This window comes from Notothenia coriiceps, unplaced genomic scaffold (assembly GCF_000735185.1).
Source record: "Notothenia coriiceps isolate Sejong01 unplaced genomic scaffold, NC01 NC01_scaffold00037250, whole genome shotgun sequence".
In the NCBI taxonomy this organism is placed as follows: domain Eukaryota; kingdom Metazoa; phylum Chordata; class Actinopteri; order Perciformes; family Nototheniidae; genus Notothenia; species Notothenia coriiceps.
The window spans coordinates 5484514-5505251 of record NW_011369951.1 but is presented as its reverse complement, the minus strand read 5'-3'; the positions used below and the strand labels follow the sequence as shown (position 1 = coordinate 5505251).

The 20738-nt window shown below is 39.9% G+C and overlaps 2 protein-coding genes across 2 annotated transcripts; one reads left to right on the top strand and one right to left on the bottom strand.

The window, feature by feature from the left end:
• The first annotated feature begins 5264 nt into the window (after window positions 1-5264).
• trmt9b (tRNA methyltransferase 9B) lies at window positions 5265-13040 on the top strand. Its single transcript, XM_010796047.1, has 4 exons — window positions 5265-5600; window positions 9405-9604; window positions 10393-10566; window positions 10934-13040. The coding sequence occupies exons 2-4, from the start codon at window positions 9442-9444 to the stop codon at window positions 11869-11871; spliced, it is 1275 nt and encodes a 424-aa protein (XP_010794349.1). The 5' UTR covers window positions 5265-5600; window positions 9405-9441; the 3' UTR covers window positions 11872-13040.
• Window positions 13041-13072: 32 nt separating this feature from the next.
• On the bottom strand, window positions 13073-16533 carry hdac12 (histone deacetylase 12). Its single transcript, XM_010796048.1, has 8 exons — window positions 16304-16533; window positions 16070-16213; window positions 15581-15740; window positions 15294-15490; window positions 15052-15202; window positions 14304-14420; window positions 14079-14221; window positions 13073-13950 (listed from the first exon to the last, which is right to left on the bottom strand). Exons 1-8 carry the CDS (start codon window positions 16406-16408, stop codon window positions 13927-13929), a joined length of 1041 nt encoding a protein of 346 aa, XP_010794350.1. The 5' UTR covers window positions 16409-16533; the 3' UTR covers window positions 13073-13926.
• Between the last annotated feature and the right edge of the window lie 4205 nt (window positions 16534-20738).

Genomic DNA, 20738 nt, shown 5'->3' with positions numbered 1-20738 from the left:
GGGGGGGGGGTCATAAGGGGAACTTTAGTGTGAGTGATCCAAATGCTAGAGAAGTTTTGCATGAGCTGGACAGGTAAGCAGCTGTCAGCATTCTTTTTCTGGATGTAAATGTTGTTGACCTTCTGGAGAGCCTGTTTTTCACAGCGTGCAGCACTAGAATAATAGCCGTGTGATGTTTGAAGCTAGAGCTGACCTCTCCCTGTGCACACCAAACAGCTTTCCACACCAAGTGGAGGTAAATTGCTTCAAGTCCTTCCTCTCTTTCACGTTCCTTCTTTTTTTTTAAGGCAGCCGAGTGACATTTCATAGGGCCGTGGTACTTACATCTCAATAGTAATCACTTCAAACTTGTGACGCTCCATTTGCTTAACGATTAAGCACAGAGAGGAGGCTGAAAGAATTTTGCTGCTAATTCGATGCTTTAATGAGCCTGGTAATTAGAGCTAAATGTTAGTGAACAGTAGGTACTGCAGTTCAGAGCCCAATCAGGGGTTTTTCAAGCTAAACCCAATGGGACCTGATGTCTCTGGTGCCATGAGATAAACAGGGACACAATAGAACTTCAGCAGAATGGTTGTGACTGCTCTTACAGGTAGCCGGAAATAACTAACACAGGCCACTACTCAAATAGACATGGGTTATGGATACATTTACTGTAATCATTTTAAATTGTTTCCATGGTGGCTCACCAGAATGGATTGGAAAAATACATTTTCTGTCTGGAAAGAGAAGGCACCTGATAAAAGTCATTTTCAATGGTTGTACATTCATTATCCAACAATCGTATCACTTGAATTACTCTAAATTGCTGTACAAGAACGATTTTAACAAACAAAATGAAAATATTTCAATTGATTTTAAAATATAACTGGATATAAAATGGGTCTCTGTGGAATGGCAAAGGAGCAGAAGACCGGAAAAGTGTTAGAAAAAAGGGTAAGAAGAGAAGAGGGGGAAAGTGGGAGATAGAGTTGGAAGCCTCTCTCTGTGCGTAGAGAGAGGGAGAAGGAGGGAGGAAATGGTGTTCCCCCTGCAGCAGTCTGTCGGCTCGGCGTTCACGGTGGCTGAGCAGAGTGGAAGGCACAGCCGGCCCGCAGGGAGCACTTGGCACGCCATCAGCTCTGCACCGGGCACGCTCGCCGCCCAGCCAGCACAGCCCAAACACACATGCATTGGCGATCAAAACAACGCCAAACAAACACACGCCAAACACCCTGACAACATGTGAGGGGAGAAAGTGGGGGTAGGTGGAGGACAGGCACAGCGAGCAGCAGTCTACTGTGTCTGCTGCTGATGTGCGTGCATGGTCCAGCTCTGCCATATTTACAAGCAGAGGTGGAATAACCACTGAACTCTATGGCTAAACCAAGGTTATAGGGGCGGAAATAACTTAACAAAGTCTTGGTATAAATTAGATCCATAACAACATTCATTTATACATGAAGTATTTAGGGCCCTGTTTGGTTACATTCACATACTGTATGAGCTATGCAAATATCTTTAGGAGCTCATGGTAAAAAAAAACTAAGCTCCATTTCCATGATCCATTTTGCTTTTCAAACGGTAACACTTTACAATAAGCTACACAAAATGTGCTTAGTTACTGAGTAGTGAATAAGGAACGACTAGATAGTTAATGGTTAGTTAATGAGGAGTTCCTGAGTGACTGCGATTGAAGAACTGATGGTTAGTTACTGGTAAACAGACTGGGGGGTACTGTATTAATGAATGATTCATTAAAAGTTAGTTAATGAGTTACTTTGATTGAAGAACTGATGGTTAGTTATTGGTTAACAGACTTGGGGGTGCTGAGTTTCCTGTCTTCTGTTTTTGTAGTGATATGACGTGCAATGTGAATGTTAAAGGACTTTGTGTGTTTGTTGTCCTCAGGTATGTTTGTATTATATTTGATTACTCAAAGATACCGTATTTTCCGGACTATAAGTCGCGTTTTTTTTACCTGTCTGGCTGTATCCTGCGACTATACTCCGAAACGACTTATTTATTGAATTTCGTCTGACTGAGTTCAAACTCCGGCCAATAGCTGGCACAATATACAATCGTGATAACTGAAAACTGCTGTACCACCAAAGAAGAAAAAAGTAAAGTAACTTTCCAGGATGTTGTGGGATGAATCGACACAGCATGGGCTTCAGTGACGACCGACAGCATCCTGGGATTCAGAAAGGTCTAATCGGAGCTGATTCTGATGGAGAGTCTGAGCACAGCCCGGAGCAGGACATGCTTATTCATCGACACCGGAGTTGGCGGAAGTGTTTAACAGCGACTGTATAAATACAGTGAGAATTCCGAGCTAAGCTAATTAGCGGCTAAGCTAATTAGCGTATCAGTATTATGTGCCGTAGCTCATTGTGTGGATTATTTTGTTTATTCAGCTCAGTCAGTCGGGCAGTTAATAACAGTGTGCCATGTCTGTATTGTGTTTACGGTTTCACCAATTCATTAACTTCACTAAAACTTACATCTCTGCTGGAGAACGTAACGCAACGTGGGAAAAAATATGTTTCTAAAAGATATGTAGAAATTAAACGTATTTGAGATACGTTCATAACGAATGTAACGTGGGAGAAAATACGTTTCTAGCTAAACGTAATTGAGAATGCAGTTTAGTTCTGTGGGAACGTAATTTTTAGGAGACAGGGTTGTGTAGGGCCATACCTATATAAAACATGTCTGTGAAGTTTTTTTTTCAAAATACCAAACAGATCATGCATTTTAGCCATGCCTCATTTTGCTCTATTTGCTCTATTCCAGCCCTGTCTTCACAAGGGCTGATTCTGTGGCAAACGAGCTGCAGCTGACCACGCCCCCCTGCAAAGGAGGGGGACGAGGCACGAGCGTCATGTTACCATGCTGTTACCATGCCACGCAACCTCTCATTCCCACGATAGGTGGAGAGTTGCCCATATAGGCGGAGCACCCCGTTTCTGACGTCAGAACAATTTCAAATCTGTATCAGCTCCGTTGTAGCCCCGTTTTTAGAGATTTGGGTATGGAGGAAAAGAGAGGGGGTTGTGTTTCCTGACACTTGGTGAGTTCCCTGACACACCGGGGACACATATTTATNCTCATCCCACATGACATAACTTGGGCCCAATGTTGAGTATGAAATTATTGAATCCAAATTACTTAACCTTTTGGTAACGACTGATGAACTTTGATGTTATTGTGGTGAGTCCTCCCTGCGCGCAGATCTAAAGCAAAAGTCTCCCGGTTCGAAGTCTCTCAATTGATTAAGGGTTCCCCGCAGCGTGGCGACACGCTCGTTGAGTCGTTAGTCCACGTTAAAATCATGCGAGAAAGACCTCGCAGTCGAAGTCGCAGTCTGCTGTCTGTAATCTCAGACAACCTCATTCTGACTGTTTCTGTAATCTCAGGGAGCGCAAACCTTCAGTGCTTCCTCTATAGAGAGATCATAAAATAAAATAAACCAAAGAATCGGAGTACGATATTAGTACAATAAAAGAGGTAAGGAAAATACAACAGAAGCGTTATAGGACCGGGCACAGTAGAGGATTAGCTAGTATGGGTGGCCGACGAGAGCAGATAGGGTGTGTAGAGGTGACTCTAGGTTTGTAGATGTCCCAAGGACACCCCAGAAATTTTGCAGAATTTAAACTATTAGACTTACATTCGCGAATTTTCCACGAATTTATGGCTGTTTTTTTTATTCTTTTCCAGGTCTTAGTATTCTACAAATGTTTAAATCAAAGTTTAACCCTAGCAGTCAGTTAGTTCAGTTTTAAGGTTTCAGTCAAATTACTTGTCCCAAGTTTCTGCCTGACAGATACTGTAGCGGTTTTGAGATTTAAAATCACAATTTCAGTCAGATCAACTAGAGAGCATTTATACAGAGTACACACACTGAAACTGAGTTGTGTCGTGGATATTTTAAACTCGTCAATACTGTAAAGATGTACAATGAGAGTAATCAATAATAAACTGGTGAAAGCAAGCAGCGTTGTCTTTCGTTGGTTCTTTATTTGAAGCGCTTCAAAGGTACATGTCTCACAGAGTACAGAGTAGTCTGCAGGAGTGCACGCAATGTATAAGGTGTGTGTGTGTGTTTTATAGAGGACTGTTGCTGTGCAGGAAGTAAAAGAGATAAGACTTTCCTTAGAAAACTGTTATCTTACAATGCTCTCATAGGGAGGGCCGCATCCTCAAGGTACGACCTTGGCAGGAAGCTACCGTGTGGTACAACAGGTCGAGTTGACCAAACAGTTTTTAAGCATAATATCATCATTTGGTTTTACCATATAAAGTAATATAAGAAATTGCCACTACAGTATGCAACCGGTCTGGTCTGTTTAATAAAGCAAATCTGCCACTTTTATATTGTAGAATTTGCTACATTAAAGCAGTCTTTAATTGTTTGTCCTAAACATAGCAATATATGCTTTTGAAATGTAACATGTCTTTGAAAAAATAACAGTATACAGTTTATATTGTGTATCACCTTTAGCTTGAAAATACATAGATATGTTTTTTTTATCTATAAAATAAATAAATAGACTGACAGACACTTTATCGATCCCAAATTGGGAAATTATTTTACAGCAGCAGTGTGTTTTTCAGGTATTCAAATATTTAAAGTTGGAATAAAGTATAAACTACACAACACAAGTATAATGCACAGCAATCCATAAGATAAGTCCGATATTTTCATGAAAGCTCCCCAGGAGACACCAACGTGGCCGGGTTGACTCCGGAGTTTGCTGCATGAGTTGCACTTTACGATCTGTGGTGTAGTGGGCTGTCACTCAAAAACTGAGTAGCCAATGGGGATGCACCCCTGAAAGTCCCGCCCACCTGGGACGTTTGTGTCAGAATAAAACAAAAGATTAGGGAGCGCAAACGAGAGAGCTGCAGCGAGAGGAAAAGACTGATCATTGAGAAATAAGCAACAAGAACTGCAAACAAACATATATGTTAAACAAAGAAAAAAGACTCATAGTTTACATGATTACACAAATTATTTGTTTGCAACTTCTAGTTTTATTTTTGAAATTAAATGTATTTAGCTTGACTCAGTTTTTTTCTCTTAAACTCTTAGTTTTGCTTGATTCTGAGAAAGTGTTACTTTATCTTTATGAAACAAAACTAATCCCATACATATCAATATTATTTTACTGAAATACAAATAAGTAAACTCTAGTGTTATTGGAGGAAGCTTGCCTTGTCATTTTTGGGGTTAGCACGCACAACACGTGTAATGGAAATGTTTTACTCTTTCACGAATGAGGCTTTTATTTTTGAAACGTTTTACCGGAAGTCCTGCTGTAATTCCCACCTCACTTGACAGGTGTGGAGCTGAACCTGCCATGGATTTGATAACGTACGGCGGACAGTCCGCAGTTGGCGGTAATATACGGCAGGCACTTCTCTCCGTTCACGTTATCCTTCCTCGCGATGCTGTTGATAATGTATTCGGTGGTGCCGCCGAGAGGAGCGCGTGCCTGTGACCCTGATGGCAGATCGATGGTCTAGATCAGAGAGGGAAGTTTACCTCCAGCGACCCGAGCCTAGAGGCGCTCCTGGCGGATCACTGCACGGCGGTTTACCCGTTGAACTCTACGGTAAGAGGCTTTGCTTGTTTGGCGTATAATCAAGGATGCAGGAGAGGATATGAAAACATTGGCAGTAATTGCACGATTTAATTATATTTTGGTTTGTCTTAACTCTGACCTTGGATACATTTGAATGTACAATTGAATTGATGTAAGAAACTTTGATGGGGCAAGTAGAAGCTCATGTGTAGCCTAGTGCAAGTCCTAATAGCCTACCCATTATTACAATGAAAATGAATAGAATCAATAAATATATGGCTTTGTATATATTTGAAATATGTTTCCAATGGACAAACAATAATATTCTGAATTATTTAGTTACTTTTGTCTGACCCTTACCTGGGCTCTACATCTAAAGCATATGAATACGTTAGCTCGGTATTGTAGGCATATTTTTTAAATAAACACGTAATTCGAGAGAAAAATAGATGGATGCAGCAGTGAGGGGAGTCTAATTTAACCAGACTACCTCTCACCACATGTTAATGTCCAGTCATTAACTGATTTAATGCCTGGCAGGCAAACCGTTGATGTGTAAACCTGTTCTCTGTGGTTCTTCATGCAGCGGTTAGTGGCAGCTGGCAGCACCACTGTCTATTCAAAATGACACCACTAATCCCATTTAAGCACTGCTGAGGTCTGACCTAAGGTCTCAGGGATTCAGGAACATTTTGTAATTAAAAAATATCTGTTTTTGGATCTAGTTGCGAGATTTTGAGATTCACCGGGCTAGCTTAATCCAAAAGCCAAATGTTATATAAGTGATGGCAGATTTTGAATGTCCTATACCTTGGACAAATCTGTATACTCTGATTACATTTTAGTTCCCGTTGTCAGTCAGAGGCAGTGCTTTGAGGCTTCCCAGCTGCCAGTTACATAATGTCAGCCGGAGACTGTGACAGTTTCGTGATCAGCCGAGAAACTCAGGCGAAATTGAGCACCTAGGAGGCCATATTACAACATTACATAAGGGATCTTTTCCTTCCACTTGGCTGGGAGAAGCAGATGATGGAGGTCCAGAAATAGGACTGAGTGAAGGAAGAGGAGATGCTGCACACACACTGTTTACCTACAAAGGAGTACACGGACAAGCCTGGCAATGGATATCTGCCCCACATCGCCATCAGTTTATAAAGAGACATATTTGCTTTTTGTGTATCCCTTTTGTGCTTGCCTTTGCTACTAATATCCTGCTTTTAATGATCCTAGCAGTATTCATTGTGTACACTGGTGCACACAAAGAGGCACTAGGCGGTATTACATTCAAGGGCATATCCATGTAATGTATTTTAAGAGAGGTGGATGGGAAATGTCTGATTGCTTTTCTTTCTGGCTAACCTCATCATCAAAGTGCACTGGCTCATTAGGTTGCATCGGTTTTAGATTTGTTATTGTGAGTCTCTTTACAGGCAGACAGACTTAAAGCAGAGGTAGATATTGATGCACTGTCGACTCGTAACTTGGTGCTATCTAATAGGGAACTGAAACAACCATGAGCAGAGTTTAATACGGTTAATAAAGTGGATTGTATTATCCAGTGCAATACAAGATTAATGTAAATTATTCTCTCAAGTATATTCTAGTATTTATGGCAGATGTATGATGGCTGATATACAATGCATCCTGGTATTGATTGGCACTGACAACTCCAATCCATTACATACATGTGAGTTGACCAATGATCTACTATATCAAATTCCAACTATAACCACAAATTAAATGATATCTCCCTCAATACTTGCAGACCAAATTAACTTCAGGATAAAACTAGTTGGAGATATGTAGCCCAGTCTACATAATCTTATAAAAGCAAAAATATCCAGCAGCACACACTTTCAAATGTCAATGAAAAAAAGTCAACGTTTTTTAATAAATAGTCATTTTGTTATATCTTTGCAGGCCTATTCAAACCAATTGATGCCATGCTACAAAGCATGTGATGATGTTTTTGAACAAAAGCATATCTGGCAATCTTATTAAGATTATTAAAGTTTGATTTAATTATCTGACTTTGTCACCATTTGTATTTGTACAAATCTGTTTTTAAAATCTCTTGTTGGCAATGTTTTATGTAAATTGTGTTTTGGTGTGGGTTTGCTTTGCATGAAATGATGACGCAGTAAGCAATGAAACATCCTGATAATACATAATGAAACATAACCATTCAGGTCAAGTGGAACTTTGCATCTGAGATGTCTTTTGTATGAAACACTGTTATCCTTTGGACAATAACATAGGAAAACTCTTTGTACACAAAGTGCTTTGGGGAGCCGCAGCCGCACTGCAGGAGCTGTGGGCCGCATCCTAATAAACTGAGAGGGCTGCAGTGGGAGCTGTGAAAAACAGACGTGCCACAAACATCACAATAACTTCATGCCCACATTTGCAATCAGTTCTGAAATTATGAGTCACCTACAATATGAACGTCATAAAAGTCTGAATGTTTATTCTCAGTAATTCTCAATTAGAAAAAAAATGCTTATGAATTAGCCAATATTATGTATCAAAGAAAACAAAACATATTTTTCCATTTTACAATCAACGTTGCAACCTCAACTTAAATAGCAACTTCCAGGTTAAAGACACCTGTGAATAAATGTCTAGGAAAATGATGAATACACTCAATTTTCAAAAATATATACAGAAATATACACTACAGTGACATCTGGCGTCGTTTTTGTAAGAAATGTCCACTTCCGCATAAAAAAGCCTCGGCACGTGACCTCCCGCGTGTGACGTAACACGGGGGACACAAGGGAGAGAGCGGCCGGTGTAACGTATTAATAAACATTAATAAGTACGGTTTCCTAATAAAGCTGTGGAGAGTATGTGCTGCAGGGAGGTGGATGCACAACGCACCCAGGAACGAACGCTAGCTCCGGTCCTTTTTACTGTGGACTCGATGTCCTGACAGGCTGGTATTTGTGCAACCTGCACAAACACAATACTGCACCATGATTACAAATGGTGAAATACAATGTAAAACTACCGAAAAATACCAGCTCCTTAAAACACAACCGCTCTACTCAACGCAACTCTACTATACCCGCGGTCGGAGAGCGGAGATGTGTCCCCTGTGTGATGTAATATGACGCGTTTGACGTATGACCTTGAAAAAAAGCCGTTTTTAAGAGCAGAGCTCAAAATTGCTCCTTTCCCTCTAAATTCCTGCCCTTATGTCTCGTAAAACATATCAAATCCTGCATTCACTTTTTTAATTGTAATTTTCAAGCAAGTTTAAGCATAAATGTAGAAAAAATAAAAACCTGCAAGATGCTCTTTAAGTAAAGTGATATTTAGTTATGCTGTGTTTTATTAAACTTAGATGATCTAATCAGACCAAATCCACACAGATATCTTGGTTTCCTGGGAGGATTAATAGTCCTACCCAGAATCAATGAGGGTCAGCTTAGATGAAAGGGATTCCTAGAATGTGAGCGGATGCTTGTGACACTTGACTAATAATGTATAAAACCCCTTTTAACACAGTATAAAACGTGGCAAATGAGAACCATGAATAAGAAAATAAACTTTCACAATGACATTACTGTTGTTGGATTTGCATCTTGTTTACAAAAAATAGGATTTATGTGTTGACCTTTTGCTTCTGCGTTATTGTTAAAACTATTTGACAGAGCTGCTGTTGAAATTGAGTGCTCTGTGGGATGGGAACAGCATCCTCACTGGCACCTTTTGAAAAGTAGAGTGGGACTCCTACAGTATGTGCCGTTCCCTTTGGGGAGTTGACGTTGCTATTTTTTATTTTCCTAATGAAACGCAATGCTTATTTTAGAGATGTGTTTGTCCCTGCAGACATGATACTGTGAGGCGTCTGCATGAGGCTGCCTGGATGAACATGATGGAGGAGGCTGCCAGTCAGCTCGAGAGAGACCATGTGCACAGTGTCTATGACAAGATTGCTCCATATTTCAACGACAGCCGCTACAAAGCCTGGCCAAAGGTGCAACAGTTCCTGCTGGATCTGCAGCCGGGCAGCATCGTGGCTGACATTGGTGGGTGTCATCTCAAGCCGAGATATATTTCTTAGCAATCCAACAATACTTGATCAATAATACCTTGTCGTTGCTTATTTTAAAGGTCGACTATTATGCAAAATCTACTTTTTCATGTATTTTATATATAAATGTGTCCCCTGTGTAAAGGGATTCTGAAAGTTTTTAGGAAAAAAGATTCCCTCATTTTGTCATGATCCATTTATATAAAAACCTGTCTGAAAATGAGCTGATCAGATTTTGGCCACGTTTTGATGGCATAATTTTTTTTTGGCTTGTGTAACCATTAGCCAATAACCAACCAGGGTAAAACCCGCCCACCTTACCACCTGACTCTCCTCCTAGAGCACCGTTGTGTATTTGTTTTTGACCAAATATCTCTTAGAGGGGCGTGGGGAGTGGCTCCTTATTTTCATCTAAAGTAACACAGAGAATCAGCACTTTTGAAACAGGGCTGAAACAGAGGGGATTATGGGATGCTACAAAGCATGATCTGTTTGGTATTTCGAGGCAAACACTTCAGAGACATGTTTTGTATAAGCTTTTTTGGGTTCAAGAAAAGCGCTATAGAAATATAATTTATTATTATTATTATTATTATTATTATTATATAACTGAGAACTATAATATAATGATGAAAAGAGTATAATAGGGGACCTTTAAACAAAATAAGTAACTATAATACTGGCTTCCCTAAGGAGAGGGAAGGAGCATTTTTATGTTATTCTACCACTGATAATCTTCTGATCAGCCGCTAGTGTTGTAGCTCACTGTCTTGTCCTTGGTAGGCTGTGGCAATGGCAAGTATCTCCACATCAACAAGGAGGTGTTCAAGATGGGATGCGATGTCTGTCGCCCCCTGGTGGACTTTGCTTGGAGCCAAGGTCACGAGGTCCAGATGTGCGACGGGCTGCATCTGCCTTACAGAGACGGCTGCTTTGACGCTGTGCTCTCTATTGCAGGTAAAGCATAAACACATGGAGCTTTTGTGATTCCTCCCACTCAATAACAAACCACCCCTTCATATTTTGCATTAACCCTTACTGCTGAAGCCATTATTTGCCTAAAATTAAATGAAGTCAGAAATAATGCTAAACATCCGTTTACCACACGCTTTTGTTGCTTAGAAAACAGTCTGAAGTAATTCATGTGTCATCCAACAAAAGCGTGTAATAAGACACCCACACTATTTATTAGTTGTGTGCTAAACACAGTGTACACAGAATGTTTTTTGTTGCCTGCAAGAGCTGAATGTGACTAAACATCATCATTAATTAAATGCATCCTCATTATCCTACTTCATTCTGATGAATCCTTTTTTTGTCACAGTTATCCATCACTTGTCCACCAAAGAGCGTCGTATTCGAGCAATAAAGGAGATGGCTCGCACCCTGCGAGTGGGTGGACGCATCATGATCTATGTGTGGGCCATGGAGCAGAAACGTCGTAAATTCGAGAAACAAGACATCTTTGTTCCTTGGAACCCTAACCCTCAATCGCCCACGGACAGGGAGCCCGCCAAACCCAGAAAGAGGGCCACAGCTCAGAGTGTGAGCGAAGCCATAGACAACGCCGACAAGCACAGGAAGGTTAGAAGCACATCTTCCGTAGCAGACGAAGAAGAGCTGACCTGCACCACGCCACAGCAGAGCACACTGAGACTGTGGTTCTTCTCCAGGTCTTTGGATTCTGTGTTTGACTTTGGGAGCTTATCCATCTCACGGTCGTCCTCCAGAGACCTGAGCACTTTATCCTCGCCCACAGGTGAGAACGAGCGGAACAAGAGCAGCCATTGGGGGAAAGGACGAGGCCTCATCAAACAGGTCTCGAGCTTCTTTTCCCCACCGTCTGTGATCGGATCGGAGGAGGACGTCTTTGACTCGGTCACAAACCTGCACAAGGGACAAAATGCTCTTGGAGGCAACAACAACGGCCCAGAAAACCAGAGTGTCTCAGTGTCTTTGGCCCAGGAGTGCGGCTCTCTGGCCCTGCCAGATCTGGTTCCTTTCCAGAAGGAGCACCTGAAGCAGTCAGATGAAAGTGAAGGAGGGCTGCAGGGGACAGAGCAGCATGAAAGCACAAAGAGTTCTCAGGGGAGCGAGAGGCAGGTGGAGGGCTCCTGCCTGAGGTACTATCACGTCTTCAGGGAGGGAGAACTGGCCGAGCTGATAGAGAATCATGTTGATGAGCTTCTTGTCAAACACACCTACTTTGATCATGCCAACTGGTGTGTGGTGGCAGAGAAAGTTCAGATATGTAAAATATAATTTTAATTTGATTTTATTGTTGTATAACTGCCTCAAGTTTCAGCACTGTCACACATGATGTGTATTACACTCATGTGAAATGTAGACATTGCTGAAGGTACAACAAACACTAAACTACTCCACTACGGCAGAGCTTTACTTAACTGTTTGGAAATTGTTATTATTAGGTTATTAGTTTCCCGTTGTCCTAGAACCAATTATATCTAGCATTGAAAAAGTTTACATGGCCTCACTAATAGTTTTGCAGTAAAGTATTTTGCTTTTTAATGCCTAAATTATTATTATTTATTTATTTATTATATGAAACCAGCATTCTTTTAGAAATTATAATTATATTTTTATTATCAAACCACAGTGAGCTCCAGTGCTGCTAGTGATTTTAACTCTTTTATTTGTATGTATTATTATTTCTGCAAGAGATATGTTAAGAAATGCACTGTTTCTCTCTTTAGAATTTTATATTAGCCAACTAAGATTTTGTGAGAATATACATACTCTTCCACTTGCCGTTAAATGTTTTAAATTGATTACACTGGAAAGTTTGCATTTCTTTGTCTTTTTATTTTATAATTAGACATTCCTTAAATCTAACAATGAGCTAAACTTGCAGCAATTATACTTCTTGATAGAACTGTGTAAACTGCTCTTGTGTAATCTTTCATAACACTATCATAAGAAGAGCCTGAAGAATATCTTCCAAAACATTTGTGCATTTGCCTGTTGCGTTTTGATTCAAAGAGTGTGTGTGTGTGTGTGTGTGTGTGTGTGTGTGTGTGTGTGTGTGTGTGTGTGTGTGTGTGTGTGTGTGTGTGTGTGTGTGTGTGTGTGTGTGTGTGTGTGTAAATAGTTATTTACTGTCTTGTGTGGAAGTAACAAGCTGAACTATACCACTGGTATCTTTTAGAAAATCAACTGCCTGATATACTGTGAATTAACATTGCACTGTAACACAAATATCTCACTGCTTGATGTCAGTGAATGACATAAAAATAGGTGAAATTTAAAATGTACTAATGTACCTATTTAAGCCAAGGACTGTCCGTAACAGTACAGTATGTGTGGATCAACTGTGTATGTTCTGAAGTGACACTGGTACCTTGATGTCTTATCTTACCTGATGTAAATACTTTTGAGTTTTACTTTATTAAATATTTTTGTTCATGAGTTTAGTTGTGTTGCATTTACTTTCGTAAAGCATAAATATTTGGTACATCTTTAATCAGTGACAACCACATATAATTCAATAGCACATAGTGTGACACCGTGAAGTGCTTCTATAGAAGTAATGAGACTGTATCCTGATGAGGTGAACAGCAAGTCAAACCACTTTCTATCACTTCTAGGTAATCACTTGCATGAGCATCACCAGCCACTCCGCCAATCAAATATCATTAGCAGAGCTCAGATACCCTGAGCAGATGGTAGAAAACATAGTCTCCAAAAGAATATATTTTTTTATAATCCTTGATAAACATTAAATGTGTTTACTTGGATAACATTAACATAGAGAACACCAGATTCATTATTTCCAAAAATATAGACATATCACTCCAGTACATTTATGTTACGCATTTAGTAGCTACTAGCTGCAGATTTAAATGATTAGTTACAGAGTTACATTTCATATATGCTTTTTCAAAATAAGGATATTTTCATTGGCTCTAAAACAGTGTTTCTCAAACTTTTTCATACCAAGGACCACTTAACCAATAAAAAAACACTCGCGGACCACCTAACTCACATCGTTTTTCTAGAACTGATTACAAATCGCCTGAAAATGGTACAAACAAGTGGCAACATGTGTGATGAAGGTGTTGCGCTGGGCTATATCATGCAATCAATTGAAACTTAAGGTCGCTCCATTGCGGAGATATTCCCGCGAGAGTGCGGAAAACTTAAATTGATTTAAAATGGGAAATGTTACCAATATACTCACGGACCACTAGGGGGCGCTCACCACCAGTGGTCCGCAGACCACACTTTGAGAAGCACTGCTCTAAAAGATCCACTACTGGTGAGGCTCTGTGGGTCTTCTGGATTCGGGGCATGAAGGTTTTACATTCCACAGTCCCTCCAAACCTGAAATATGAAGAACATTAATACAATATCAAGTTCAATGAAGCAGTCATGACAAAGTCTACAAAGTTAGGTAAACAATTCTGTATTGAGAAGGTTAATTTCTGGTAAAGCATCTATGTGTTGTGTACCTGAGTTGCTGCTCTGTGGAGGATGGAGTGTCTGAGGGCCAGTTTGTCGTTGTCTCTCGAGTATCCTCCTCCGATAACGGCAGCGACGGGAACACCTCTGCTCACCACAGTCTTCATCACGTACAGATCTCTCTGATACAGCCCTGAGAGATACACACAGTCAATCAAAAAACATGCAGAAATTAAGTATTGGTGGAAATCCTCAGATGTCAAATCCTCACTCACCTTGGTCAGTGAGACGCAGCCGCCCGAGCTCATCCTCCCAGTGAGGGTCGACACCGGCGTCATACAGAACCAGGTCCGGGCGGAAGGTCTCCAGCAGCAAGGGGAGGTGGGTCTCCACTGTTTAAAACATCCGACATGTGACTTCATTTTATTTAGATTTAGTGACTTTACAGCAGGAGTGTCCAAACCTTTATCACCGAGGGCCACATACATTAAAATATTAGAGGTGAGGTATACTGCCGCTTATAAGTTAAGTTATAAGTTAGCAAAATCAATCAAAAGCAGGTAAATGATGCTTGATACTTGAATCTGCTTTAAGAAAAAAAACAGCCTACATCCTAGATCTCCAGAGAGTTTCATTGAATTTGTTAGCAGCTCATCCCTTACAACAGGAGTCCCAGATTGATTATCATAAGAGGAAATAGGAAGGGTATATTTCAAGTTTGTTATGTATATAAGTTATTGGGCTTTTTTCTTATCGACTTAGATTTGTTAGAACATACTTTCAAATTTAATTGACTGAATTTATTGTAAATTGGGCTTAAGTGAACACTACTGTGTAATATATATTTACTGATATATTTAATAAGTACAATACATGAAAAGCTCAAGTTTCATTTGTGGGCCGATTCAAAATGTCCCGGGGCCGCATTTGGCCACCGCGCCGCATTTTGGACACCCCTGCTTTACAGCAACACTACTTGGTTCTGAACACATCATATGTATTATTATGTCATGTGTCACTTGCCTGTGGAGAGGTACTCCTTGTCTTCCATCCCATCATCCAAGCTGATATCTAGGTCACTCTGTTGTTTATGGAGGGGGAAGTTTTTCCCACTATGCACTGAGAATGTAAACGCACATGGCTCCTCTTTAAAAATGAAAGCAGTGCCGTCACCCTGTTGGATTCAAAAGATTTGATCAAATACAAAGACAAGTTTTGCATATAATAGTATGAGAAAATTAAAAGTAGAGGTACGGTAAATCTACCTGATGCACGTCTAGATCCACGATCAGAATCTTCCTTTTGGGTGAGGAGACACCCATCAGGTATTTGGCGGCAACTGCCAAGTCGTTGAGGAGACAATACCCTGAACCGTAGCTTGGGAAGGCATGATGTGTTCCTCCTGCTGTGCTGCAGGCCAGACCCCTCTGCAGAGCTACCTCAGCAGCCAGAACAGTCCCACCTGTCAATCACAGAGAGGTTGTCATGTGGTGTGATCTCTAGGGGCCGTTGAGATGTTACATCGCCCAGACTTGTCAGATGTTCTTCTCACCTGTCTCATATCGACAGCGCCTCACTAAGCCTTCACTCCAGGGGAAACCTGTCCTCCTCTGATCCTGCTCATTGATTTTCCCGTTAAAGAAGTCGTTTAAGTATTCCTCAGTGTGCACACAGCTGAGTAATTCTTTCGAGGCAATTTCAGGGACCCACACCTACTGTGAAGAAGGACATTTACATCAACAGGGTAATGTACTGTTTCCAGTAGTAGCAAGGTTTTACAATGTTTTTTTATTAAAATAATCAACCATTGTAAAACCACTGAGTCTCACATATCTACACATAGTTTTCTAACAACTGTCCAAAACAAAAATAATTTGACACAATGATATATAAAAAATAAAATCCTATTATTATCAAGTGTAAATTGTCTTAAAAGGGTAGATTTATTTCTCATCATCAATCAATTGTAACATTACAGAGGTAAATAATGACATATGGACACTAGTGTTTTCGTAGTTTAACATATGAATGGCTTGCTCACCTGTTCCTCTGTGATCACCTGATCTTTGATTAAGAAGTGCAGCACGCGGGGAAACTTGGCCATAGGAAACCTGTGGTTGGGAGGGAGGTCGCACACATACCTGCTGTGATGAATGATGGGAAGTGCGCTGGATTCACGTGATACCTGCAAGGTGCAAAGGCTCACTGTAAGGTCAGTTTGGAGGCATTGAGTTGCATTTCATAAAAGTTATTTTTATGAATATTAAGTTCTTACTTGTTGTTCACCATGAAAACCTCTGCTGGAAGTGAAAGCTGCACCGAGCACTTGTCCGACTTTTAAGCGATGTGTTCGCGAAAATATCTGTTTAATGCACATCATTTCTCTGACTGGCGTTACACTATATATAAATAACTCGCTAACATAGGTCAGGGAAGTGTTGTGCGGTTTGGTCGGTTTGGTGTTATGAAACAAGCTACAAACGTGCTGAAGGTGTCCTGTGTGTTGTTGACGGATGTTTCAAAGTGTTTTCCCTCTGTAATACTGCCATCTGCTGTGAGGGAGTGGACACACACGGTGTAATGCTAAAATGGTTATTATCGACATCTCTACTGACTGTAGACTGAATACAGCAGATGTATGGCAGGTTAGGATTCCAAGATTCCGACATCTTTATTCTTTCATCTCCCTCCGAATGCATCAGATTTACCTTGATATTATATTAGGGTCACACCAGCGATGGACTGTAAGTAAGTTCATTTACTCAAGTACTGTACTTAGATTCAAGATGCAAGGCTTTTTTGTCACACACTACAGTGTAGATATGGCAATGAAAAACTTAAGTAAGGCTCCTCCAACAATGCAACATGAATATATGCACATAATACAGATAAACCCAATACAAATAGTGCAAGAAATAACATGTACAAATTGAGGTACTTTTACTTCACTTGAGTATTTTCACATTATGTTACTAGCTACTTTGCAGATTTAGATTAAAATACGAAATTGAAATCAACGAATACATTATCATATAGTTAAAGGTAAGGCAACTCAATAGTAATTGCATTCATTTAAATGCACCCCCACTTTTACAGTGCAACTTTGAAGTGATGAACACATTAGTGCATAGATAAATATACATGGTTTTAAATTAATATTCTTGTTTTATCCACAACCCACCAAGGCATTTAGCCTTAAATCTTTCATCTGTTTGAAAAGGTTCCTTATTGAGACATATAAGACAGGGATGTTTGAGTTTCTCCAGCATAGAAAAAAAAATGATTCCCAATATGCCTTGAAGTCTATCCTGTCCTATGCAATGATATAGTTTTCAGCATACTGTATATTGATTTCCTTCTGAAAGCAGTGGAGAACTCAATACAAACAAGGTGAAATTGGTATTTTTTTTCATTTTGATACTTCAAATGATCAAAGCTCTTTTTACATTTCAGCTTTCAACACATGACAAATTGCTCATCCTTTCTTTTGTATTTCTATTTACATACAACTTTGAGGGTTTTCCTCTTCATTCTTCTCTCTGATGTTAGTCAGTACCCTGCCAATTTTTTATCCTATTCTCCTCTGTCCTTCTCTGCAGCCTTCAAAGACAATTCACCTCGTATTTATCCAAAACATGACAATGGCAGAGGATCATTTCTGATATCACACTGAAACCAGTGTGTGTGTGTGTGTGTGTGTGTGTGTGTGTGTGTGTGTGTGTNACAGTCAACATTTGCTTATGGTGAATTACAATGGCAAAAACAAATAGAGTAGTGTACACGGTGCAGCTGTATTATCTGGGAAATAGAAGAATCGGATCAGGACTCTGATCCGATTCTTCTATTTCCCAGATAATACAGCTGCACCGTGTACACTACTCTATTTGTTTTTGCCATTGTAATTCACCATAAGCAAATGTTGACTGTAACGTCTATGCCAACCAACTGTACTTTGTAATGTATTTTACTTTAAAGTTCTGGCAACCACAGCAGCCCAAATGTTAACATAAATGTCAAGTTTTCTTTTTACAGTGTACTTAGATCTGTACATTTATTTTCAGTTTGCTTCAAGAAGTGGCTTTGATGTCCTCTTTGTTTTTCTGTCATGTTTGTATTCATGTTGGAACCTACTTGAAGCAGGTCACTATAGAAAAAGAGGTGAATGGGTTTTCACCTGAATAAATAAAGCTTTTGAATTGAATTGAATTCAGCAGACAGAGATGCAGACAGATTGGGAAAGGCTGGACGCTACACAACGGGAAACATTATGGACATGAACAAGCAAAAACAAAAAACACTTTCTTTGTTGCCTTTTTAAATATTGAATTATATTTATTACATTTATTTTAAATCAAATGCACCGGTTTTAGATAATGTAAGGGAAACTTCTGTAGCAATGGAAAGTCAGGACTCAGAGAGACACGAGGAGAGTTGGAGCTTTGATGTCAAACACTGATGGTTTATTAGAGGATTCACATCACAAGTCACACAGCCAGAGGTTCTGACTGCACGGGAGGGTTGCCACGTCAATTCTGAAGAACTCTACCCCGGACCCATGTATTTAGCTAGTTCTGAGAGAATAATCAACATTGTGCATAACAAGATAGAATCCTAACACCTCTGTCAGCTGACGCCAACAGGCAGGAACAGGGAGACAAAACACTGAGAGCACAGCAGCCCAGGTTACCGGTGCGTGTGCTCAGTCAGGACAGAATGAACTGATAAACTGGGTCACAGTTATGGGCTTTTGGAAAATATTTCCCCAACAGATAATATATTTATTTTGATGTATAGGTCGATTTGCAGGTTGGTTGTTATTTGAATAATTATTGTATTGTTACTGTGTATTTTATTATATTAACTAGCAATGTATTGCTATTTATTAAATTAAAATACTGTTATGAACACTATACGATGTCTTTATTTTAGGTAGATACCAGAATATATGACAATGAATCTTTCAATATATTTATATTCTCTGGTTTAAATAATCATACCAGTATTTAAACAATGTATGCTGGTCACCTGGAATCCTGGATAGTGTGCTGGACTTCGAATCAGTCGATAGCAAGTTCGAGTCCCACTGCAGTCCGCATGTCACCTCAAAATGATCTTATGGGGACTTTCCACAGTACTGAATGTAAAATGTAAAAAAATATATATGTAAAAGCGTAACAAATGACATGTAATGTAATGTCTGGTTTCATATGTCCGATAAGACATTTCCGAGAAATACTTACTTTCCATCAAACTATAGTCAATTTTGCATTTATTTATCAATGGTACATTTTATAGAGGTAGGTCTGTCACGGCCACTTAAACAGCAGATCTGTAACCGTATGTCTTTTTTTTGTATATATGTATTTTATTTCTATTTCAGAAATGTTTTGGACTGTTTATTTCTTGTGTCTTCATTTCTCTTATTGCCTTGTTTTTTAGCATGTAAAGGATGAATAACTCCCAGGGTGGGTTTGTGGCCAAGCACGGAACGCCTTGGGAGGTAGGATTTTATCTATCTATCTATCTGTCTGTCTGTCTATCTATGTATCTATCTATGTATCTATCTATGTGTGTTTTTGTGGGGGGGGGGTTGTGTCCCGCACTATTCAAATAAAAACGTTTTCCACTTGTAAAGGGAGTGAACAAGTATCAAAGTTTGACTGAAAGCCAAAGGACCTGCCCAGACAGCATCACTGGCAGCAGGAGGAGACTCTTAAAGACTTGCTGACACTCTCACGTAAATACATATCTGTTGTAGCTCCTCGATACAAACAGTCTGGGAGCATTTCTTTGAAAGTGTCCACTTAAAATAGAATTTATAATTGTTTAGGGTAAAATGAACTCTCAAAGTGCAAAGGTGTTGTTCTCGCTGGACGCTGAAGCTGTGGGCTCTCTCAAAGATGGAGCTAATTTCAAGAAAAACCCAGAGGATGGTAAATGTTACATTATTTACAAAGACAAGAGCATCAATGTTCTTAAAGCGTGCAAGAACCAGTGCAAACACCAAGGAGGGTTGTTCATCAAAGACATCGAAGACCTGGACGGCAGGTGAGCTCCTTCTATTATTCCACGTTTTAAATGTACTGTATAGAGCGGGGGTGTCCAACCTTTTTTCACTGAGGGCCACGTCGGGCCCGGCGCCACGAGGGGCAAAAGGGAGCATTGCCCCTTCAGTTGTCTTATTTGCCCCCTCACTTTGAGCATCATTCATCCATCGAAAGGTAAAATAAATGTCACAATTATTAAATAACTTTAAATAATTATTTTCCCCAACACACGTTACTATGTCTAGATCAGATATGTGGCAGTCAAGCAACGTGTACAAAAGCCTCAACCCCAAGTGAGCTTGTAGTCTTAACTCATGTTAGCGTGTGTGCTTAGCTGTAAACACATGCAGTCGGATGGGTGACCAAAACATCCCTTTTTCGGTGGCCGGTACCGAAACTTGAAATGGTTGAAACTCCCGAAAATGTTCAGTTTTTGAATGTGCGTTAAAAAACATAGAGCAAGGGGAAATAAAATGTTACATGTTAGTAAAAACAGAGTAACGCCTGTTTGTAGCGTTAGTGTATTTCTACTACTTCTTCTTCTTCTTGTTTAACCTCTACTTCTTCTTCTTCTACCTCTACTTCTTCTTCTTCTACCTCTACTTCTTCTTTTTCTAACTCTTCTTCTTCCATAGATATATATAAACACGTGTTTATATATAT